The sequence below is a fragment of the Herpailurus yagouaroundi genome, unplaced genomic scaffold, assembly GCF_014898765.1.
Source record: "Herpailurus yagouaroundi ecotype Mexico unplaced genomic scaffold, PumYag 203, whole genome shotgun sequence".
Taxonomy (NCBI): Eukaryota; Metazoa; Chordata; class Mammalia; order Carnivora; family Felidae; genus Herpailurus; species Herpailurus yagouaroundi.
This window is the reverse complement of record NW_024412434.1, coordinates 10,633,960-10,656,227: the sequence shown is the minus strand read 5'-3', so window position 1 is coordinate 10,656,227 and position 22,268 is coordinate 10,633,960. Positions and strand designations below refer to the sequence as shown.

General features: G+C 36.3%; 1 protein-coding gene across 1 annotated transcript in view; it reads left to right on the top strand.

The window, feature by feature from the left end:
- GPR158 (G protein-coupled receptor 158) overlaps positions 1-22,268 on the top strand; it is a 441,554-nt gene that overhangs the window by 236,060 nt on the left and 183,226 nt on the right. The window contains exon 4 of the mRNA XM_040451181.1: positions 4,761-4,984. Coding sequence (XP_040307115.1) covers positions 4,761-4,984 — 224 coding nt within the window. The remainder of the gene's footprint in view (positions 1-4,760; positions 4,985-22,268) is intronic.

Here is a 22,268-nt window from a genome sequence, read left to right as displayed (position 1 = left end):
TATTTTTTTTAATATGAAATTTATTGTGGGCACTTCTAGCATCACTAGTGGCACTCTGTATGAGTCTCATGGTGTTATTCAAGGTTTACAGTATTGCCCTAAACACAGGTAAAAAAATACGTGAGAGCCCTGAAAGGTCACTTTTTATGTGCTACACAATTTACTGGAGAGACAAAATGCTCATGCAGAGATGATTAGCAACAGTTGGGGTTTTAGGAAGATACTGGCAATGCTTGAGCTCATCACAATAGCATCAGGAGGTGGCTACAAAATTATTATTGCAGTTAATTTTAAGCACTTATGATTTAATACTGCATCTTTACATTTGTTTACATTTCTCTCAACTGTGGGATGGTTTCATGTGTTGTCTGTAAATATATGCGCATTTTGATAAATGTTAAAAAAAATTTAAATTTCTTTAAATGTTTATTTTTGAGAGAGAGACAGAGCGAGAGTGGGGGAGGAGCAGAGAGAGAGGCAGACAGAGAATCTGAAGAAGGCTCCAGGCTCTGAGCTGTCAGCACAGAGCCCAGCACAGGACACAAACTCATGGACCGTGAGATCATGGCCTGAGCCAAAGTCGGATGCTTAACTGACTGAACCACCCAAGCACCCTAAATATTAAATTTTATAATATATTTGTGTATATTTTATGATAGTAAATGTTCAAATAGACTGGCGTCTACATATATTTATGCATTCATTACATATGCAACTTTTTCTTTAATTTGTCAATATTTCTAGGCTATACAGTTTATCTGCAAGTTTTTTTTTATCTGCAAGTTTTTTCAAATTGTCAACATTCTCCCAAAATTTTCCAATATATTTATTGAAAAAAATCCATACATAAGTGGACCATGAGGTTCAAACCGATGTTGTTCAGGGTCAATTGTATTTTTCTTATTTGAGTAATTCAGATGCTATATCTCATACCATCTGGGAGAATTATGCCATTAGATATGGGTGAAGTTTCAAGTTTAATATGTATAGAAAGTAAATAGTATACACTTCTTGGCTGATAGACAGCCGAGAGCTTCTTAAACTTAAATGAGAAAATTTCTGCCTGTTTAGCTAAAGCAATAAGCAAAGACTGGATTAAGAAGGGCTATTTCACAAAATAAAGACTTTCCATAGATACTTTCTTTTTTTACTAATTTAATTTTTGTTGTGATTCTATTTATAGAGTTTGGTTTATTGAAGGGCATTTGCACTTGTTAGGAATTACTGTCTCTTGTTACCAGATGTCCAGTCTATAAAACCATAACTTTAATATTTTGTCTATTCTTTTTATTGTTTCTGATATGAAGGTAAATTCCATCCATATTTTCCCATTTTGGTCAGAAGGGGGAATCCTGACCTCTGTCTTCCAAATTTGTCATTACCAGTCTTGACATTTTTGTCACCATCATCAGACCATCTGAATCTTTGACAACTTTCTTTATCTTACTCAGTGCAATAACCCTTTCTGGCTTCATTCACGTGACTATCCAGTTTGCACTCAGAGTTAATTAAGTTATTGTTTTCTTAGTATCCTACACTTTTGTACTTTGTAGCTTTTGATATGTGTGCCCTATCATTCCTCAAGTTTTTATCTATATTATATACCTGTTTTTAATACCTTCAAATGCCACTTGGCCCTACCTCTTACTCCAGTCATTGCTCTGTTTCCTGAAAGCCTTGAAGAGCTTTGCATAAATACAGTTGTATTATATTTTGCCTCAGCTTGGAACTTCATACCGCACTTTTAGGTTTCTGTTCTACTCTAGGGCATCACTAGAGTCATGGCACAAGATGCAGGAATCTGCTCCAAAGTTATGAGTGCACAACCAAAAATGTACAGGAGTTGATGACTCTGAAGGCTACCCTTGATCAATTAAGATCAATGATGAAGAAATGTTTTCCTCTTTCATCCCTTAGATTGACTCAGACTCAGGAGGTCTCTGGAGGATTGAGCACCAGCCACCCTGAAGGAGTGAAGGCTGTAGGTCCATCACACAGCTTTGTATTGGCTTTTCCTCCTTCCCTAAAATGCCACCGTCACAATCCTTTTTTTTTTAAAAAAACATTTATTTATTTTTGAGACAGAGAGAGACAAAGCATGAATGGGGGAGGGTCAGAGAGAGGGAGACACAGAATCTGAAACAGGCTCCAGGCTCTGAGCTGTCAGCACAGAGCCAGACGCGGGGCTCGAACCCACGGACCGAGAGATCATGACCTGAGCTGAAGTCAGCCGCTTAACCGACTGAGCCACCCAGGTGCCCCTGTCACAATCCTTTCTTTATTCTCTCTCCTTAACTGCTCTGTCTCTGCAGTAGTTTCTGTGCTACTGGTAATTGTAGAAAATAAGAAAAAAACTGGTTTGACTAGATCTCCTAGTAAATCATACCATCTTACTCTAAATGGATTCTTTTTCTGCGAAGTGATCCAAGTAGTCGTCTCGTATAATAGTGCTGCTCGAATCTTTAATGTGTTCATCCTCAAGACCAGCTTTCTTCTTTCTCAACACCTATTCTACCTGAGTTGTTCACAAGTATAAGACTACACAATTGACTTCCACATTTTCTTTGGTCTGTATTTCAGAACAGTTTTCAACTGATTCTCTTCTCTATAAAGAAATAAAAATAAAAAAATCTTTAATCCATCTCTACTTCTTTCCTTTGCTGATGAGAAAAGCCATCAGTTATTCTTACAGTTAATTTCTCTAACTGTGCTTTTGATTACATCCAATCCTCCCATCCTATTCTTACCAGTCTTTCCAGTACCTCCTTTTACAGAACTTACCTGTAATAGAAGAAAACAAAACACAAAACCAAAATCCTTTTTTTTTTACTTCATCATTATTCCTGTTAACTATGAACTTTTCTGGCTTTTTTTTCATTCAAAGGAGCATTTATTGAAATAATATTCTATTTTATCACATATTTATTCCTTAAGCCCCAACAACCTAGTTCCAGTCTTTATTGTTCCTTGAGAACCACCATCTTAAAGGTCAACGAAGGATAAAACAGTCATTTTGCCTCATAGCCTTTCCTCAGTCATCATCTTTGATCACATTCCAGTATGTTCCAATAAATGTTTTCTTTTATGAAATTGTAAAAGTTTGCACATATCTGTTCTCCCTCTTTACATTACCTAATTATTGTCTTATCCACTCCCAGAGCTCTCTGTAGGTTCTTTCTCTGATTCTGATCCTTCTCCCACACCCCAGTCTTATATTATTGTTCACTTCTTGTTGTGTATTACTCTTGGACAATGAGTTGGACCTCAAAGTTAGCTTCTCTAAAATGGAGATTATCATTCCCATTTACTTCCTCCTTACCTCAGCTCTTCGAAGCTTCTAACTTTCTTGTTTTTGAACAATAGTAATTTTCTTTAAGGCACCAACAATTTCTACTTCCTCTTTGCATCTTCAATATTTGAAGAAGTTAAAATAGGCACTCTGATTTATATACATTCACTCATTTAATCCCCATAGCAATTCACATTTTGTACATAAGTAAACCAAGACCCAAAGTGGTCAAGTGAGTTGCCTAATCTCTCAGAGCTGCCTAGGAATGGGAACCATATCTTCTGGATACCTGACTTCATCTACTTTTCACTGTGTAGCAGAATAGTCACTCTTAAACAGCATTGTATACTGAATTATCAAGAAATACTCAATTATGTTTTTTCTATTTTATATATTAAGGAAGGAAAGCAGACAAATACATTTTAGAAAGAATATGAACCTTCTTCAACAAGAGTTGAAAGTTACAAAGACTTTCTATTAAACTTTATATTATTAAAATGCTATTTTAATCAGAACAACCTCTTTCTCAGATTCCTCAATCTATCAAGGTTGTGTTACATACTGAACAGGGTGGTTGTGTTATACACTAAACTGGGTGGCTATATTATATACTAAACCGGGTATATATTCCCTAATGTCTTTCATATTGAGTTCGGAGTTGGAAATATTTTTTTTTTAGTTTATGTTATTAATTGGATATTTATCAATGTTAAACTCAACTCAACAATTAAAATCTTTACCTATTGAGCTTCAGAGCTAAATTAAGTTTGATAACTGAGAATAAGAATCTAAAAGTAAAGGGAGGGTCAATAGTGGCAGTTAGTTAATAGTGGAGAAATGTCCTATGAGTAGACAAAGTGGAAAATTACATGATAGCCTGTAAGTATGGATTATACTCTGGGCAAAGGATGCACCATCATTAGGCAATTGCACACTGAACAACTGTCGGTTAAGTGCCATTTTATCCAATTTAGACCTAATGAACTTAGTAGATGAGATCCCTGCTGAATTAAGGAGCAATCAAAGCCTCATTTTGGATTCTGTGCCATCTAGGTCAAGAAGTTCCAAAAGTGTTGGGTATGACTTGGTACAGGAAAGAGAGAACTTTCTTCTCCTTCCTTCTGGTTAATTCTTTAACAAATACTTATGGAATATGATTTGTGCCATAGGAAGTATCATTTGGTGATTGGTAGATAATGATATAACAGAAAACTCTCCTTTGCCTTTGAGGAATTTTAGTTACACTTTTGCTAATTTTTCTCAGTTACTCTGAATGACATTTTTAAATCAAAGTGATAAAAAAATTTTTGTTTGAGTCTAAAAGCAAAGTAACTCTCTCCCCTAGCAAGAAGCTTGCTAAAAATCTTTAATAAAAGGGATAAGGAATGGAGAGGTGAGGATGTGTTTTGTGTACTCAATCTCACCTATCTCAGAGGTGCAATGACACTGTGGTTTTATTTGGAACTTTCAGGAAGGGATCCGGATCACCCTTTGGCAGGAAGTGCAAAAGATGTGTCAGAAGAAGCCCATGTCTGCCTACCCTGCAGAGAGGGCTGCCCCTACTGTGCTGATGACAGCCCTTGCTTTGTCCAGGAGGATAAGTATTTGCGACTTGCTATCATCTCCTTCCAAGCCCTGTGTATGCTGCTCGCCTTCGTTAGCATGCTCGTGGTCTACCACTTTCGCAAAGCAAAGGTAAACCCAGGTACCCTGGTTATGTACTTCCTTTTTATTACGAAGTGACCACTTCTTTTTTCAAACAATTGAGTTTTTCCAAGCCCCAGTTGCCTCTCTGTTTGGCAGAAGTCTTCCTATTCCCATATAATTAGACCAGAGTATGAACATTACATTCTTTAACTTCCTAAGAGAAGTAGGGTTTAAAAATATGGAACCTTATTATAACATTTTCTTCTACAGAATGCTTCCCCCAATGTAGTGTGGAGCCTCAGTACTTTATTGCCTTGAAGAACTCTCTTTTCTATCTCTTTGGCTTCTAGAAGAACTTATTTTGCTAGTAGCCAATGTATTGTTAATTTTTTCATATATAGAAAGCTTTTTGGTATTTGTTATATTTCATTTTTATTTCTCTTAACCATTGGCAAATGGACGACTATTTTTGAGCACATTATCCTACAAAGGGCTTATATGACTTTTGAGCGAGGCTGCCCTTTGGTTCTGTTCTGAGAAATCAAAGAATAGTATAAACATTTGTATGCTTCTTAGGGGTGAAGGAAATGCTAAAATGTCCAGGGTAAACATTTCTGGGAAATTGTCTTCAGTTGGTCACCCAATGAATTATATGTAGCCAGTGTTGTTGTCAGAATTTGTGGTTCTGTTTCTTTCAGAAACTTATTTGTTGTATTGGGAGAAAAAAAAAACCACAAAGTCTAAAGTTTCCAGCTTTTCCAAATTCAAATGACCCCTTCGTGTTAGCAAAGTTATACAGATTGGTTTAGATTAACCAAGCTTACTGGAAGCATAAAGTGTTCCCATTAGAAATTTTAAAAATAAAACAACTCTCGGGGCTCCTGGGTGGCTCAGTCAGTTGAGCGACCAACTTTGGCTCAGGTCATGATCTCACAGTCTGTGGATTCGAGCCCCACGTCGGGCTCTGTGCTGACAGCTCAGAGCCTGGAGCCTGTTTCAGATTCTGTGTCTCCCTCTTTCTCTGACCCTCCCCTGTTCATGCTCTCTCTCTGTCTCAAAAATAAATAAACGTTAAAAAAATTTTTTTTAAATAAAAAATAAAAAAAATAAAACAACTCTCTGTGAATGGCATCTATTACAAGGCCTCAAGTTAACATAATAAAAGAAAACCCTCTATTGAGATTCCAGGAGAATGTGTCCATTATGTTAATGTTATAGACTTTAATAGTTATTTTAAATAGACAGTTTCATTAACAGAAGCATACAACACAAATTAAAATCAGGCTTTAAGTTAGCCAGAAAGTGCAAATGGGCAAAATGCTCTTCATTTAACCAATACTTGTTTTTCTTTTGCAAAAAAATATGTGTTAAAGTGTATATGTAATAAAGAAGCAGGCAAGTGGAGTTGAGAAATATCTAACCACTGTTACCTAGATAACAATCCATTTTTTAAAAAACCTATCCCTGGCAGAGCAGGTAGAATTAAAAGGTCTATCTAATAAACTACTCTGAAATCTTTCTATGTAGTATAATTCATTTGCACAGGGGATAACAGTTCTTTACAAATTTTGATTGATTATAATCATTAATGATTGCTGTGCTAAATGGAGTTAACGATATATAATGGGTAGAATATTATATTGGATATTAAGAAATCTGAGATAGTTCTTTTTTTTAATACATGAAATTTATTGTCAAATTGGTTTCCATATAACACCCAGTGCTCATCCCAAAAGATGCCCTCTTCAATGCCCATCACCTACCCTTCCCTCCCTCCCATCCCCCCATCAACCCTCAGTTTGTTCTCAGTTTTTGAGAGCCTCTTATGCTTTGGCTCTCTCCCACGCTAACCCCTTTTTTTTTTTTTTCCTTCCCCTCCCCCATGGGTTTCTGTTAAGTTTCTCAGGATCCACATAAGAGTGAAACCATATGGTATCTGTCTTTCTCTGTATGGCTTATTTCACTTAGCATCACACTCTCCAGTTCCATCCACATTGCTACAAAGGGCCATATTTCATTCTTTCTCATCGCCACATAGTACTCCATTGTGTATATAAACCACAATTTCTTTATCCATTCATCAGTTGATGGACATTTGGGCTTTTTCCACAAATTTGGCTATTGTTGAGAGTGCTGCTCTAAACATTGGGGTACAAGTGCCCCTATGCATCAGTACTCCTGTATCCCTTGGGTAAATTCCTAGCAGTGCTATTGCTGGGTCATAGGGTAGGTCTATTTTAAATTTTTTGAGGAACCTCCACACTGTTTTCCAGAGTGGCTGTACCAGTTTGCATTCCCACCAACAGTGCAAGAGGGTTCCCGTTTCTCCACATCCTCTCCAGCATCTATAGTCTCCTGATTTGTTCATTTTGGCCACTCTGACTGGCATGAGGTGATATCTGAGTGTGGTTTTGATTTGTATTTCCCTGATGAGGAGCGATGTTGAGCACTGAGATAGTTCTTGATGGACCAATGTCTTGATCTATGTTAATGTTACTTAACATTTCCAAAGTTACTAACCTTTCAAACTTCTCTGGGTCGTCATATGAAATGCCACTTTATAAGGTTTTCATGAGAATAGATATCTTCGTGTATCATTTAGTGAAATTTCTATAGCTACAAACTAGTTGTAGTAAATAAATTAGATGCTATCTAGTTTTAGGATGGTCACTTTTTGAGGAATCAGTTTTCACAGAATGTGACATAATAGAAGGGGGAATATTTTTAGGAAATGATATAGGCTAATATAGTCAGTGAATGCAGATCTAGTATACTGAAGAAAGGAAACATTTGGTGAACTTTTCTCTTCTGATTTCAGTTATCAAAAGGAAGAGAATTGTGAAAGCAGTAAACCATTTCCAGTGTAAAGATGGCATGTTTATAACATGTAGATATTGGCTTTGCTTTTTAAAGTTCTCTTGTGTCTTTACAGCATTTTTTTTTGCATAAAGCAGAAAACTGATCATTACTTTTGAAGTAATACTGATGCCTCTCTTACAAGTTTCCCATTGCATTGCCTACCCACTGATAGTATAAAGAATAAACAACTTATAATCTAAAAATTTATATCTATTTTGACAAAAGAGAAAGACATTGTGTGCAGTGTAGAATTAGCATAATATTGTGGGTGAGTGTGCAGACTCTAGAGTAACATTGCTCGTACTTGAATCCTGTCCAGCCCCTTGAATGCCATTATACTTTGGGAAAATTGCTTAGCCTCACTTCAACTAGTTTCTTCCTCTATAAAATTGGGGTTGGGGCGCCTGGGTGGCTCAGTCAGTTAAGCGTCCAACTCTTGGTTTCGGCTCACGGGTTTGTGAATTCAAGCCCCGTATCAGGCTCCACACTGAGAGCATGGAGCTTGCTTGGGATTCTCTCTTTCTCCCTCTGTCTCTGCCCCTCTCCCACTTGTTCTCTCTCTCTCTCTTTCTCTCTCTCTCAAAATAACTAAATAAACTTAAAAATTGGGGGTTAATATACCAAATACAAAAATAATTTAAAATGGGTTATACACCTAAATATAAGGCCCAAAACTAAGAAACATTTTTTAGAAGAAAACATAGGCATAAATCTTCATGATTCTGGGTAAGGCAAGGTTTCTTAGATACAGCATCAAAAGTATACATGACAAAAGGAAAAAATAAATAAATTGGACTTCATCAAAATTGAAAACTTTTGTGCATCAAAGGACATCATCAAAAAGGTAAAAAGACAACCCCTAGAATAGCAGAAAATATTTACAGACTCTACTAGTACTCAGAACATATAAATAATAAAAGGACAACAGTATTCAAAAATGGACCAAGTGATCTGAATAGAAATTTCTCCAAAGAAGATACGCAAATCACCAATAAGCATATGAAAATGCTCAATAACATTAGTTATTAGGAAAATTCTAATCAAGCCTATAGCACATGCTAGCATAGATAAAAATAAAAAAGACAATAACAAGTGTTGTTTAGGATGTGGAGAAATTGAAACTCTCATTCATTGCTATTGGGAATATAAACAGTATAGTGGTCCCTTAAAAAATTAAACATAGAGTTATGATATGCCAATAATTCCACTCCTAGGTGTATACCCAGGAGAATTGAAAACATATGTCTAAAATGACTAAAATCAAAAACACAAGAAATAACAAGCAGTGGCAAGGATGTGGAGAAAAAAGAATACCTCATGAACTATTGGTGGGAATGCAAGCTGGTACAGCCTCTGTAGAAAACAGTATTGATGTTCCTCAAAAAATATTAAAAATAGAATTATCATTATGATCCAGTAATTTCACTACTGGATATTTACCCCCAAAAAACAAAAACAGTAATTCAAAAAAATACATGCACCTTTATGTTTATTGAAACATTATTTACAATAGCAAAGATATGGAAGCAACTTAAGTGTCCATCTGGAGATGAATAGATAAAGAAGATGTGGTGTGTGCATGCGTGTGTGTGTGTGTGTGTGTGTGTGTACACGCACAGAACAACCTCGTGGTTTCCAGAAGGGAGGTACCTGAGTGGAATAGATAAAGAGGATTAAGAGTACATTTAACCTTGATGAGCATTGAGAAGAATATAGAACTGTTGAATCATTATATTGTACAGCTGAAACTAATAACAAAAATAAAACCTTTGTATACACAAAAATGTTCACACAAGTGTTGATAGCAGCATATTCATAATAGCCAAAAAATGGAAACAACCCAACTGTTCATCCGTTGATGGATGAATGAATAAAATGTGGTATATCCATAAAATGGCAAACTTTTTTGTCAATAAAAAGGAGTGAAGTACTGATACACTACAACATGGATGAATCTTGAAAACATGCTAAGTGAAAGAAAACAGTCATGAACGATCATATATCGCATGATTACATTCATGTGAAAGGTCCAGAATAGGCAAATTGGTAGAGACAAGAAGTAGGCCAGTGGTTGTCAAGAGATACAAGGAGGGTAGAATGGGGTGTTACTGCTAAGGTGTTCAGGGTTTCTTTTCTTTCTTTTTGGTCCAGTAGATTATGGTGATACTTTCACAAATCTGTCAGTATACTACAAACCACTGGCTTGTACACTGTAAAAGGATTTATATCTCAATAAAGCTATTATAAAATTTTTTAATTAATTTTTTAATATTTACTTATTTTTCAGAAAGAGATAAAGCATGAGTGGGGAAGGGGCAGAGAGAGAGAGAGAGAGAGAGAGAGAGAGAGATACAGAATCTGAAGTAGGCTTCAAGCTCTGAGCTGTCAGAACAGAGCCCAGTGTGGGGCTCAAACTCACAGACTGCAAGATCATGACCTGAGCTGAAGTCAGATGCTCAACTAACTGAGCCACCCAAGCGCCCCTATTATAAAAATTTTTGAAGGAGTTTATTAATTGCCTCACAGGATACTTTTGAAGATTTAATGAGATAATTTATATAGAGTACCTTACTAGACATTTGTCTTTTGTTATTATATTATTTTATTATATTTATTATACATATTATTTATTATATTATTTTAGACCTCTTTGTGAAATTAATAATCTGTTTCCTTCCAATGTTAGGGGCTAAGTATGACATTTAAAATAGCTTAAAAGATAAGGTGTTTAAAAATATAGCCATGCCTATTTGATGTAAGTAGTGGGATTCCAGGCAATAAATTCATTTAAACTGTCTTTATAATTATAAATGATCATCTTATACTAATCCTAATAGATTGTCCAGATATAGCTGAAATGAACAAAACACAGATTCTCTTATTTTGGCCAACTCTTCACTGTGAAGGAATGGAAGGAATACTAAACTGTAGGCAGGATAGTTTCACTTAATTGGTCTCAGTTAAAAAAAAATGTTTTGAATACCCAAGCTCCACAAGTGCCAATTCACATATGCACGTGCAATTGCACAGGTATTTCTATATAGATAATTATCTTTAAAAAGTGTTTACTATGCATTTATTTATATGTGGCTTTTTGTTTTTTTTTCAGATGTTAAGTGTACAAGTAAGCTATAGCTATTTACTATTTATATTTATCTATATCATTGACCGTTCTAGGAAGGTTCCAACCTCTACCTTAGAAATGAGAAAGTTACAGAAATCTTGAGAGACTATCAATTATGAAGTCATGGAATGTATGTTCCCTGTTGTATTGTTGCAATGGTAACAGTTTAAAAGCTGGTCATGTAAATCAATTTGTTACTAATTTCCTGGTTTTTATTTAGAAAGATGACAAAATATGAGAACTAGAATGAAGTAACCCCTCTTTTCATAGAAAAGAAAACCCAGCCTCTAGGAGATTGTCAGTTGCCCAAAGTAACCCATTAGGGTGAGGTAGGTATGTATTTATATTTTGTCTTACACCAGCACCCATAACAAAAATTTCTAGAAGATTAAAAGTATTAATAGATTGAGGCTCAGCGAAAAAAGGGTAGAAAAAAATTAGTTGAAGTCAAGGGTGGGGTTAAGATATGGAATGATTCCATGAGGGCAGGTATACTGTTTTTAGCCTGTTGCTAGAGAAAACTTTCTGGGGTTTTCTAGCAACAGTGAAAATAGGAGAAAAAAAGCAAGTTAGGGTTCATAAGATAAAAACTGACCAGTCACTCAGATGAAATTTGAATATGCCTATCATTAAGTCTTCAGAGATATTTTTCCTGTGGATTCTTAAATAGAAAATATTGTTAAATGTATTGAATGATAAACATCCTTACAGAAAATAAATACAATAATTTTCATAGCTTTATTTGTTAATTTTCCTGATATTGTGCTAAAGTTTATTTATTTATTTATTTATTTTTAATTTACATCCAAGTTAGTTAGCATATAGTGCAACAATGATTTCAGGAATAGATTCCTTAATGCCCCTTACACATTTAGCCCATCCCCCCCACAAAACTCCTTCAGTAACCCTCTGTTTGTTCTCCATATTTAAGAGTCTCTTATGTTTTATCCCCCTCCCTGTTTTTATATATTTTTACTTCCCTTCCCTTGTGTTCATCTATTCTGTGTCTTAAAGTCCTCATATGAGTGAAGTCATATGATATTTGTCCCTCTCTGACTAATTTCGCTTAGCATAATAGTTCCATTCATGTAGTTGCAAATGGCAAGATTTCACTGTTTTTTATTGCTGAGTAAAACTCCATTGTGTGTGTGTGTGTGTGTGTGTGTGTGTGTGTGTGTGTGTATGTATACACACAGGTTCAGGTTCATTTTTCTGCATGTCGCTGTCCAGTTTTCCCAGAACCACTTGCTCAAGAGATTGTCTTTATTTCATTGGATATTTATTCTTTCCTGCTTTGTCAAAGATTAGTTGTCCATACGTTTGTGGGTCCACTTCTGGGTTCTCTCTTCTGTTCCATTGATCTGAGCGTCTGGTTTTGTGCCAGTACCATACTGCCTTGATGATTACAGCTTTGTAATACAGCTTGAAGTCTGGGATTGTGATGCCTCCTGTTTTGGTTTTCTTTTTCAAGGTTGCTTTGGCTATTCGGGGTCTTTTCTGGTTCCATACAGATTTTAGGATTGTTCTAGCTCTGTGAAGAATGCTGGTGTTGTTTGAAATTGAATATGTAGATCGCTTTGGGTAGTATTGACATGTCAACAATATTTGTTCTTCCTATCCAGGAACATGGAATCTTTTTCCATTTTTTTGTGTCTTCTTCAATTTCTTTCATAAGCTTTCTATAGTTTTCAGTGTATAGATTTTTCACCTCTTTGGTTAGATTTATTCCTAGGTATTTATGGTTTTTGGTGCAATTGTAAATGGGATCGAGTCCTTGATTTCTATTTCTGCTGCTTCATTGTTGGTGTATGGGAATGCAACCGATTTCTGTGCAGCAGTTTTTTGGTGGAATCTTTTGGGTTTTCCATATATAGTATCATGTCATCTGTGAAGAGTGAAAGTTTGACCTCCTCCTGGCCAATATGGATGCCTTGTATTTCTTTGTATTGTCTGATTGCTGAGGCTAAGACTTCCAATACTGTGTTGAGTAACAGTGACGACAGTGGACATCCCTATCTTGTTCCTAACCGTAGGGGGAAAGCTCTCAGTTTTTCCCGATTGAGGATGATATTAGCATTGGGTCTTTCACAGATGGCTTTTATGATCTTGAGGTATGATCCTTCTCTCCCTACTTTCTTGTGGCTTTATATCAAGAAAGGATGCTGTATTTTGTCAAATGTTTTCTCTGCATCTATTGAGAGGATCATGTGGTTCTTGTCCTTTCTTTTATTAATGTGATGAATCACATGGATTGTTTTGTGGATATTGAGCCAGCCCTGAATCCCAGGTATAAATCCCACTTGGTCATGGTGAATAATTTTTTTAATGTATTGTTGGATCCGGTTGTCTAACACCTTGTTGAGGATTTTTGCATCCATGTTCATCAGGGAAATTGGTCTATAGTTCTCCTTTTTAGTGGGGTCTTTGGTTTTGGAATCAAGGTAATGCTGGCTTCATAGAAAGAGTTTGGAAGTTTTCCTTCCGTTTCTAGTTTTTGGGACAGCTTCAAGAGAATAGGTGTTAACTCTTTCTTAATGTTTGGTAGAATTCCCATGGAAAGCCAGCTGGTCCTGGACTCTTGTTTCTTGACAGATTTTTGATTACTAATTCGATTTCTTTACTGGTTATGGGTCTGTTCAAATTTTCTATTTCTTCTTGTTTCAGCTTTGGTAGTTTAAATGTTTCTAGGAATTTGTCCATTTCTTCTGGATTGCCCATTATATTGGCATATTATTGCTCATAATATTCTCTTATTATTGTTTTTATTTCAGCTGTGTTGGTTGTGATCTCTCGTCTTTCATTCTTGATTTCTTTTTTTGAGTCCTTTCCTTTTTCTTATTCATCAAACTGGCTAGTGATTTATTAGTTTCGTTAATTGTTTCAAAGAACCAACTTCTGGTTTCATTGATCTGTTCTGTTTTGTTTGGTTTCAGTAGCATTGATTTCTGCTCTAATCTTCATTATTTCCAGTCTTCTGCTGGTTTGGGGCCTTTTTTGCTGTTATTTTTCCAGCTCTTTAAGGTGTAAGGTTAGGTTGTGGATCTGAGACCTTTCCTCCTTCTTTAGGAAGACCTGGATTGCTATAGACTTTCCTCCTATGACCGCCTTTGCTGTGTCCCAGAGGTTTGGGGCTGTGGTGTTATCATTTTCATTGGCTTCCATGTACTTTTTAATTTCCTCTTTAACTTCTTGGTTAGCCCGTTCATTCTTTAGTAGGATGTTCTTTAGTCTCCAAGTATTTGTTACCTTTCCACATTTTTTCTTGCATTGATTTTGAGTTTCATAGTGTTGTGATCTGAAAATATGCACGGTATGATCTTGATCTTTTTGTACTTGTTGAGGGCTGGTTTGTGTCCCAGTATGTGATCTATTCTGGAGAATGTTCCATGTGCACTGGAGAAGAATGTATGTTCCACTGCTTTAGAAATGTTCTGAATGTATCTGTTAAGTCCGTCTTGTCCAGTGTGTTGTTCAGAGCCATTGTTTTCTTGTTGATTTTCTGATTAGATGATCTGTCCATGCTGTAAGTGGGGTTTTAAAGTCCCCTACTATTATGGTATTATTTTCAATGAGTTTCTTTATCTTTATGATTAATTGATTTATATATTTGTGTGCTATCACATTTGGAGCATAAATGTTTACAATTGTTAGGTCTTCTTGGTGGATATACCTCTTAATTATAATATAAAGCCCTTCTTCATCCCTTGTTACAGTCTTTATTTTAAAGTCTAGATTGTCTGATGTAAGTATGGCTACTCTGGCTTTCTATTGTTGAAAATTAGTATGATAGATGGTTCTCCATCCCCTTACTTTCAATCTGAAAGTGTCTTTAGGTCTAAAGTGGGTCTCTTATAAACAGCATATAGATAGATCTTGTTTTCTTATCCATTCTGTTCCCCTATGTCTTTTGAATGGATGATTTACTCCATTGACGTTTAGAGTGAGTAATGAAAGATATTAATTTATTGCCATTGTGATGCTTGTAGAGTTGGAGTTTCTGGTGTTCTCTGGTCCTTTCTAGTCTTTTTTGCTTTGGTATCTTTCTATCTATCTATCTATCTATCTATCTATCTATCTATCTACCTACCTACCTACCTTTCCTTCCCTCAGAGAATCTCCTTTAAAATTTCTTGTAGGGCTGGTTTAGCGGTCACAAACTCCTTTAATTTTTGTTTGGGAAACTTTTAATCTCTCCTTCTACTTTGAATGACAGACTTGCTGGATAAAGAATTCTTGGCCGCATATTTTTCTGATTCAGCACATTGAATATATCCTGCCCCTCTTTTCTTGCCTGTCCAGTTTCTATGGATAGGTCTGCTGCAAATCTGATCTGTCTTCCCTTGTAGGTAAAGGATTTTTTCCCTTGCTGCTCTCATGATTCTTTCCTTGCCTGAGTATTTTGTGAGTTTGACTGTGATATGCCTTGTTGATGGTCAGTTTTGTTGAATCTAATGGGAGTTCTCTGTGCTTCCTGGATTTTGATGTCTGTATCTTGCCCCAGGTTAGGAAAGTTTTCTGCTATGATTTGCTCACATAACTCTTAAATCTTGCTCTTTTGCCTTAGTCTCCCTCTTTCTTTCTGCTTCATTTTTCTCTATAAGTTTATCCTCTATATCACTGATTCACTGCTCTTCCTCATCCACTCTTGCTGGCATGGCATGCATCTGTGATTGCAGCTCAGTGATAGCATTTTTTTATTTCACCCTGACTAGCTTTTACTTCTTATCTCCACAGAAGGGATTCTAATCTATTTTTGACTCCAGCTAGTATTCTTATTATCGTGAGTGTAAATTCTGGTTCAGACATCTTGCTTGTATCTGTGTTGATTAAGTCCCTGGCTGTCATTTCTTCCTGCTCTTTCCTTTGGGGTGAATTCTTTCCTTTTGTCATTTTGAAGGAAGAAAAGGAATGAATTAGGTAAAAATTTTTTTTAATTAAAAAAAATTAAAATTAAAAAATTAAAAACAACACACACACACACACACACACACACACACACACAAATAAAATATATGATGCTAGATCCTAGGTGTGTTTTGGTCTCAGTGTTGAAAGGGGCTTGATAAGTTAGAGAAAAAAATGGGAAAAAAAAGGAAAATATTTGAAAATTTGAAAAAATGATCACAATGAAATAAAACAAAATGAAATGATGGAAGTAAAATAGAATTTGAAAAATTTATAAAAATGTAAAAAAGAAAAAATTAAAGAAAAACATTTTTAAGTAAAACATTTTTAATAAAAATTGAGAATAAAAATAAATTTTTTCTCTTTCTGTAGTCAAGAAAAAGAAAAGAAAAAGAAAAAAAAGTGAATATGTGGACCAGTGAGCAGAGTGAAATACGAGTGAAATTACATCATTTTCCTCTAAGATTCAAACTATGAAGCACTTTATAGTCCGTAAACTAAGCAGGCAGGGAGACTTGTGGTGTTCCTGAGAGCAAGGTTGGCCCAGTTGGGTGGGGCTTAGTGTAATGGCTCTGTTCTCCACTAGATGGCACTGCTTAGCTTACTGGGGTAGATTGTTGCGGTGCTGGTAGGTGTGTATGCACATTCGCAGTAGGGGTGAAAGTGGTGTCACCCAGCCACCCAGTCTCAAGTATTGGAACTCTGTTCTCCTGGATCAGCAATCACATGCTGGTCCTTTGTCTCTGGCTTCTGTTCACTTCCTGCTTTTACACTGTCGGTGATCAAGCTGTCAGGTTGCCAGGTGGCACCTCCTTCCTGAGTTTTATATCACATGCGGCTGTGTTTCCAACCCCTCACTTCTGAGGGACTGCGGCTTTGTCCCATTCTGCCTCTCTGCATGAGGGTCTCACCAAGCAATGGCTGGGTTCCAGTCGCACCCAGGAATGTTTGTGGCACCATGTTGCTGCTGATGCCCAGAGACTGTGCCTTGGTGCCAGCCCACCCCAGGAAAAGTTCATGTGATCGTGTAGCAGCAGCATTTCAGGGATTACGGTAAATTTCAACACAAATCTAGCACTAGGCTTCACCCTTAATGACCTTGTTCCAACACCAGCTAATGTGATTATTCTCTGGGGTCCACTGGGGCCTTTGCCTGTGGTGGGGCACAACCTCTACCACATATGCTCCCAGCAGAGGAACTGCCTCTCCCCTTGTGGCCTGAGGGACCCCCCAGACTTCACTGTGCTCTTGGGGATTTGCCCTTCTCACCAGAGAACTGCCAGGTATCGAGCTGTGGAGTTTCAGACTCTGCACTTCCCCTGTTTATAGAGTCTTAATGGAATTTAAACCTTCCTTTCTCCCTTTTTATTTCAGTCCCTGCAGCTGTTTCCACTTTTCCACTTTCTCTCCCAGCTGCTTTTGGGGAGGGTGCTTTTCCTGTACTCTCCCTACATCTCCATCCTCTCTCCACAAGCAAAAACAGCTCCCTGCCCTCTGTGGCTTCTCTCTCCCCCACCTCACCTCTCTGCAGTGTGTACCTGCTGAGTTCTGTGGTTCAGGTTGTGAAGATTGTTTTGTTAATCCTCATTTGTTTTCTAGGTATGCAGGATGGTTTAGTGTTGATCTGGTTGTATTTCATAGATGCGAGACACAAAAAACTCCCATGCTGTCCCACCATCTTGGCTCCTCTCTCTGCTAAAGTTTTAATGTTTAAATATAGCTTAGGTAAATCAGTTCTGTAGAGGCATCACAAATGCGGTCCTGATACCCTGTTCTTTGCTATTTAATGTAATGCAAGGATACCTTTAGAATATCTAGATTGGAGTTAGCCAGTGTGCATCACACATGCCATCACTACAAGGCAGTGATAGACATATTTGGTCTTCTTTCCCATTTGATCCAGAATTAGCCTCAGATCCCCTCTCATCAAGCAGGACTCTAAGCAGGTTCTCTGCATGAAATTTCTTCACCATCCTGGATCTAGAAAAATGGGAGGACTGTACATTCATCACGTGAACATTATGAAGTGTTGTTGGTTCCTGAGTTTTCAAAAGGTATTCACTGGGCGACCCCAAGTTTGAGGTGTGACAATTGGATGGCAGCTTCTTCTTCATATTTCTGTTGAGTGGGAAGCTATGTGCTGTAATATAATAGTATATAAATGTAATATAATAGAGACAAGCTGGTGATGGAAGTGATACGCAGTAATGATGGCTAAGGCATCTACTCAGACATGCACCTATAAAGAGGTTAGAATCTGAGACTTATGCTCGTTTTCCTGTTTCTCCAGCATGTGAACCATATTATTTCTTCCAGTTCCACCAGAATTTATAGTATATAGCATCTTAAATGCTTTTAGTATAGACATTATATTTCATTACGGATCTATTAGAAACGGACCATTTGTGAACTTAGGCATCTTTTTTTAATTAGACTATTTCTGTGAAGTGACAGAAATAACCACATTCACAGATCGAAAATAGAAACAGTGATGGCAGCATCAAATCCAACAGCTGATCCTGTATATCAGACATCATGCAAATGTACTGTAATGGTAACAGAAAACAGTTCTCTGTTCTAAAATGAAATATTAGGAGACATGAGATGATACAGAAATTTGCCTTTAGTTTCACTGCTTCTCCCAGGAAGCCTAATTATAGGTTCATTTAGTTAAATGAGGTTTACCCATGCCAAAAATACCAACTCTGCAGTTACATACCAATAATCATCGATTGAAGATTGGTTTAACGTTTTATCATTTGGAACAGCACAAACTAGATTCCATTATATTTTTAGGTGAGGTTTGTAGTAGGATACCACAAAGAGCAAATTAAATTTTACTCTGCACAAACATTTAGAAAACTAATTATGTACATTTGTCCTTGTGCCCTTGGTTAAAGATTAAATCTGTCAACAAACTGAATGATTTTGACCCTAGTGAGATCTAAAACAGCAATTTTAACACAGTATTTTAAAGATGCTGCATATTGGGGCACCTGGGTGGCTCAGTTTGTTAAGCGTTGGACTGTTGATTTCAGCTCAGGTCATGATCTCATGGTTTGTGAGCTCATGCCCCGTGTCAGGCTCTGCACTGACCGTGCTGACTGAGCCTGCTTGGGATTCTTTCTCTCTCTGCCCCTTTTTCTCTCTCAAAAATAAATAAATTAAATTAAAAAAAAAGATACTGCATGTTAAATATTTTAAAATTATTTCTACATGTTTTTAAATGTTTGTTTTTGAAGGAGAGAGAGACAGAGCATGAGCGGGGGAGGGACAGAGAGAGAGGGAGACACAGAATCTCAATCAGGCTCCAGATTCTGAGCTGTCAGCAGAGCCGGATGTGGGGTTCTAACTCACCAGCCATGAGATCATGACCTGAGCTGAAGTCGGTTGCTTGACCGACCGAGTCACCCAGGTGTGCCCTTCTACAGTTTTAAACAAATAACTTGACAAGCAACATATTTTTCTAGTAGCTATTCTGAAGACAGAGTATGGTTCCTTAAAGCTTAATAATGTCAAGTGTTAGCACAATTTATTTCCAAGTGAAAAATTTGGAGGAGAAAAGATACACTGGAAGGAACAGCAGCATATTCCACTTCTGAAAAAAAAATTGTTTGCTTGATTTATTCTTAGTAAATTTTAGCATGGTTTGTTTGAGCTTAGTAGTTTGGGGGAAAAAAGTGATAGTCACTTTTTAAAAGTGAACAAACTGTGGTTTGTGTTTTCCCTTATATTGCTGTAGTAGTTCTTTTTCTTTAATTAGCAATTAATTGACAAGGGATTTTATAGCTGCACATTTTTGGTTTGGAAAATTAGATGCTTTTAATATAGAGTGTGACTGATTTGTTAATGAAATTCTATTAGGCTAATTATGATGTTCTAATGCCTATGTTGGTGAAATAAAGGAAGATGTATTACTTTTTTATTGTGGTAAATATACATAACATGTAATTTACCATTTTTACGCTTGCAATTCAGTGGCATTAAATACATTCACATCGCTGTGCAACCGTCATCACTATCTGCTCCAGAACTTTTTCATCATTCCAACTGGACTCTGTCCCTCCTGGTAACCTCTCTCCTACTTTCTGCCTCTCCAAATTTGTCTTTTGAAAGTATCTAATATAAACGGAATCATACACTGTTTGTCCTTTCCTATCTGGCTTATTTCACTTAGCATAATGTCTTAAAGGCTTATCCATATTGGAGCATGTATCAGAGCTTTATTCCTTTTTACTGCAGATAATATTCCATTATATGTATTTGCCACATTTTGTTCTATCAGTTCTTCTGTTGATGTACATTTGGGGTTTTTTTTCACCTTTTGGCTAATGTAAATAATACTACCATGATCATTGATGTACAAGTATTTGTTTGAGTCGCTGATTTCAATTCTTTGGATATAACCTAGGAATGGAATTACTGAATCATATGATCATTCTGTGTTTACCTTTTAGAGGAAACACCAAACTTTTCCACAGAGGCTGTAGCATTTGATATTTCACCAATAATTCATGAGGATTCTAGTTCCTTCACATCTTTACCATCACTTGTTATTTTGCTTACTTTTTTAATAATAGCCATCTAATGAATGAGAGTGCTATCTCATTGTGGTTTTGAGGTGCATTTTTTCCTAAAGATTAGTGACTATTGAGCATCTTTTCATGTGTTTATTGACTATTTGTATATATTCCTTGCAAAAATGTTTATTCAGGTCTTTTGTTAACTTATGAATCCAGTTGTTTGGTTTTTCATTGTTAAGTTGTAAGAGTTCTTTATATATTCTGAATATTAATCACTTATCAGATGTAGGATTTACAAATATTTTGTCATTCTGTGGGCTGTTATTTCACTTTCTTGAAAGTATCCTTTGATACCCAAAAGTTTTTAATTTTGATAAAATTCAATTTACCTGTGCTTTCTCTTGTTGCCTATGTTTTTGGTCTCATATCTGAGAAATCATTCCCGAAGCCAATGTCATGAAGCTTTTCCTTTATATTTTTTTCTAGAAGTTTTAGAGTTTTAGGACTTACATTTATTTTTTTTTATTTTTTTTTCAACGTTTTTATTTATTTTTGGGACAGAGAGAGACAGAGCATGAACGGGGGAGGGGCAGAGAGAAAGGGAGACACAGAATCTGAAACAGGCTCCAGGCTCCGAGCCACCAGCCCAGAGCCCGACGCGGGGCTCGAACTCACGGACCGCGAGATCGTGACCTGGCTGAAGTCGGACGCTTAACCGACTGTGCCACCCAGGCGCCCCTAGGACTTACATTTAGATCTTCATTCTATTTTGAGCTAATTTTTGTGTATACTGTAAAGTCAGGATTCAATTTTATTCTTTTGCATGAGATTACCTGGTTTTTCCCAGCACCATTTGTTGAAGATACTATCATTTCCCCATTGCCTGATCTTGGCACCTTTATCAAAGATCAGTTGACTATATACACGAAGGTCTATTTTTGGGGTCTCTCTTCTGTTCCATTGACCTATGCCTTGATACCAGTGCAACACTGTTTTGATTACTGTAACTTTGTAGCAACTTTTAAAATTAGGAAGTCCTCTAACTTTGTTCTTCTTTTCAAGATTATTTTGGCTATTTTTAAAATTAGGAAGTCCTCTAACTTTGTTCTTCTTTTCAAGATTATTTTGGCTATTTGGGAGCCCTTGAAATTTCAAATGAATTCCTACGTTTTCTAAAACACCATCAGATCTTGAATAGGAATGCACTGAATCTGTAGATCCCTTGGGTGCTATTGCCATCTTAACAATATTCGGTCTTCTGATCCATGAACACAGAATGTCTTTCTACTTATTTATGTCTTCTTTCATTTCTTTCAGCAGCGTTTTGTCGTTTTCAGTGTGCAACTCTTTTGTCTGCTTGGCTAAATTTAAGTATTGTGATATATCACTTTTTACAAATAGATTTTGTGATTTGTACCATCCTTCAATTAAATGTGTATACTTCCACAGATTATCTTTCATAGTCCCAGTCAATCATCTCTAAAATTTTCCTTTTATAATTAGTAATATTATAATAGTAATTATAATTAGTAATATTACACTTCCATGCCTTTCATTTCCTTTGCTTTTTATGGAAGAGAGGTGCAGCATAATACATGAAAAGAGGTAGAATTGTTGGAAGCCAAGAACTGGTACCTTCATTGCAGCTGTAGAGAGACTATAGAAGATGCATACTGATTTACAAAATTTTTTTCTTAAACTTCATTCTGATATTAGTCCATTACTACTACCCAGCATAGGATGATGTTATTTATTTCTGTATATTTATGATATATGATATTTTCCTTAATTTCTGTTTTCCTAAGGATGACAAGGTTGATCTTAAACTTATTAGGTATTTTAATTCTATGGAACTAATAAAATATCACCCAATATCATAATTATAGTATTTTCCCTCCCCATTATTGAATATATATAAGAA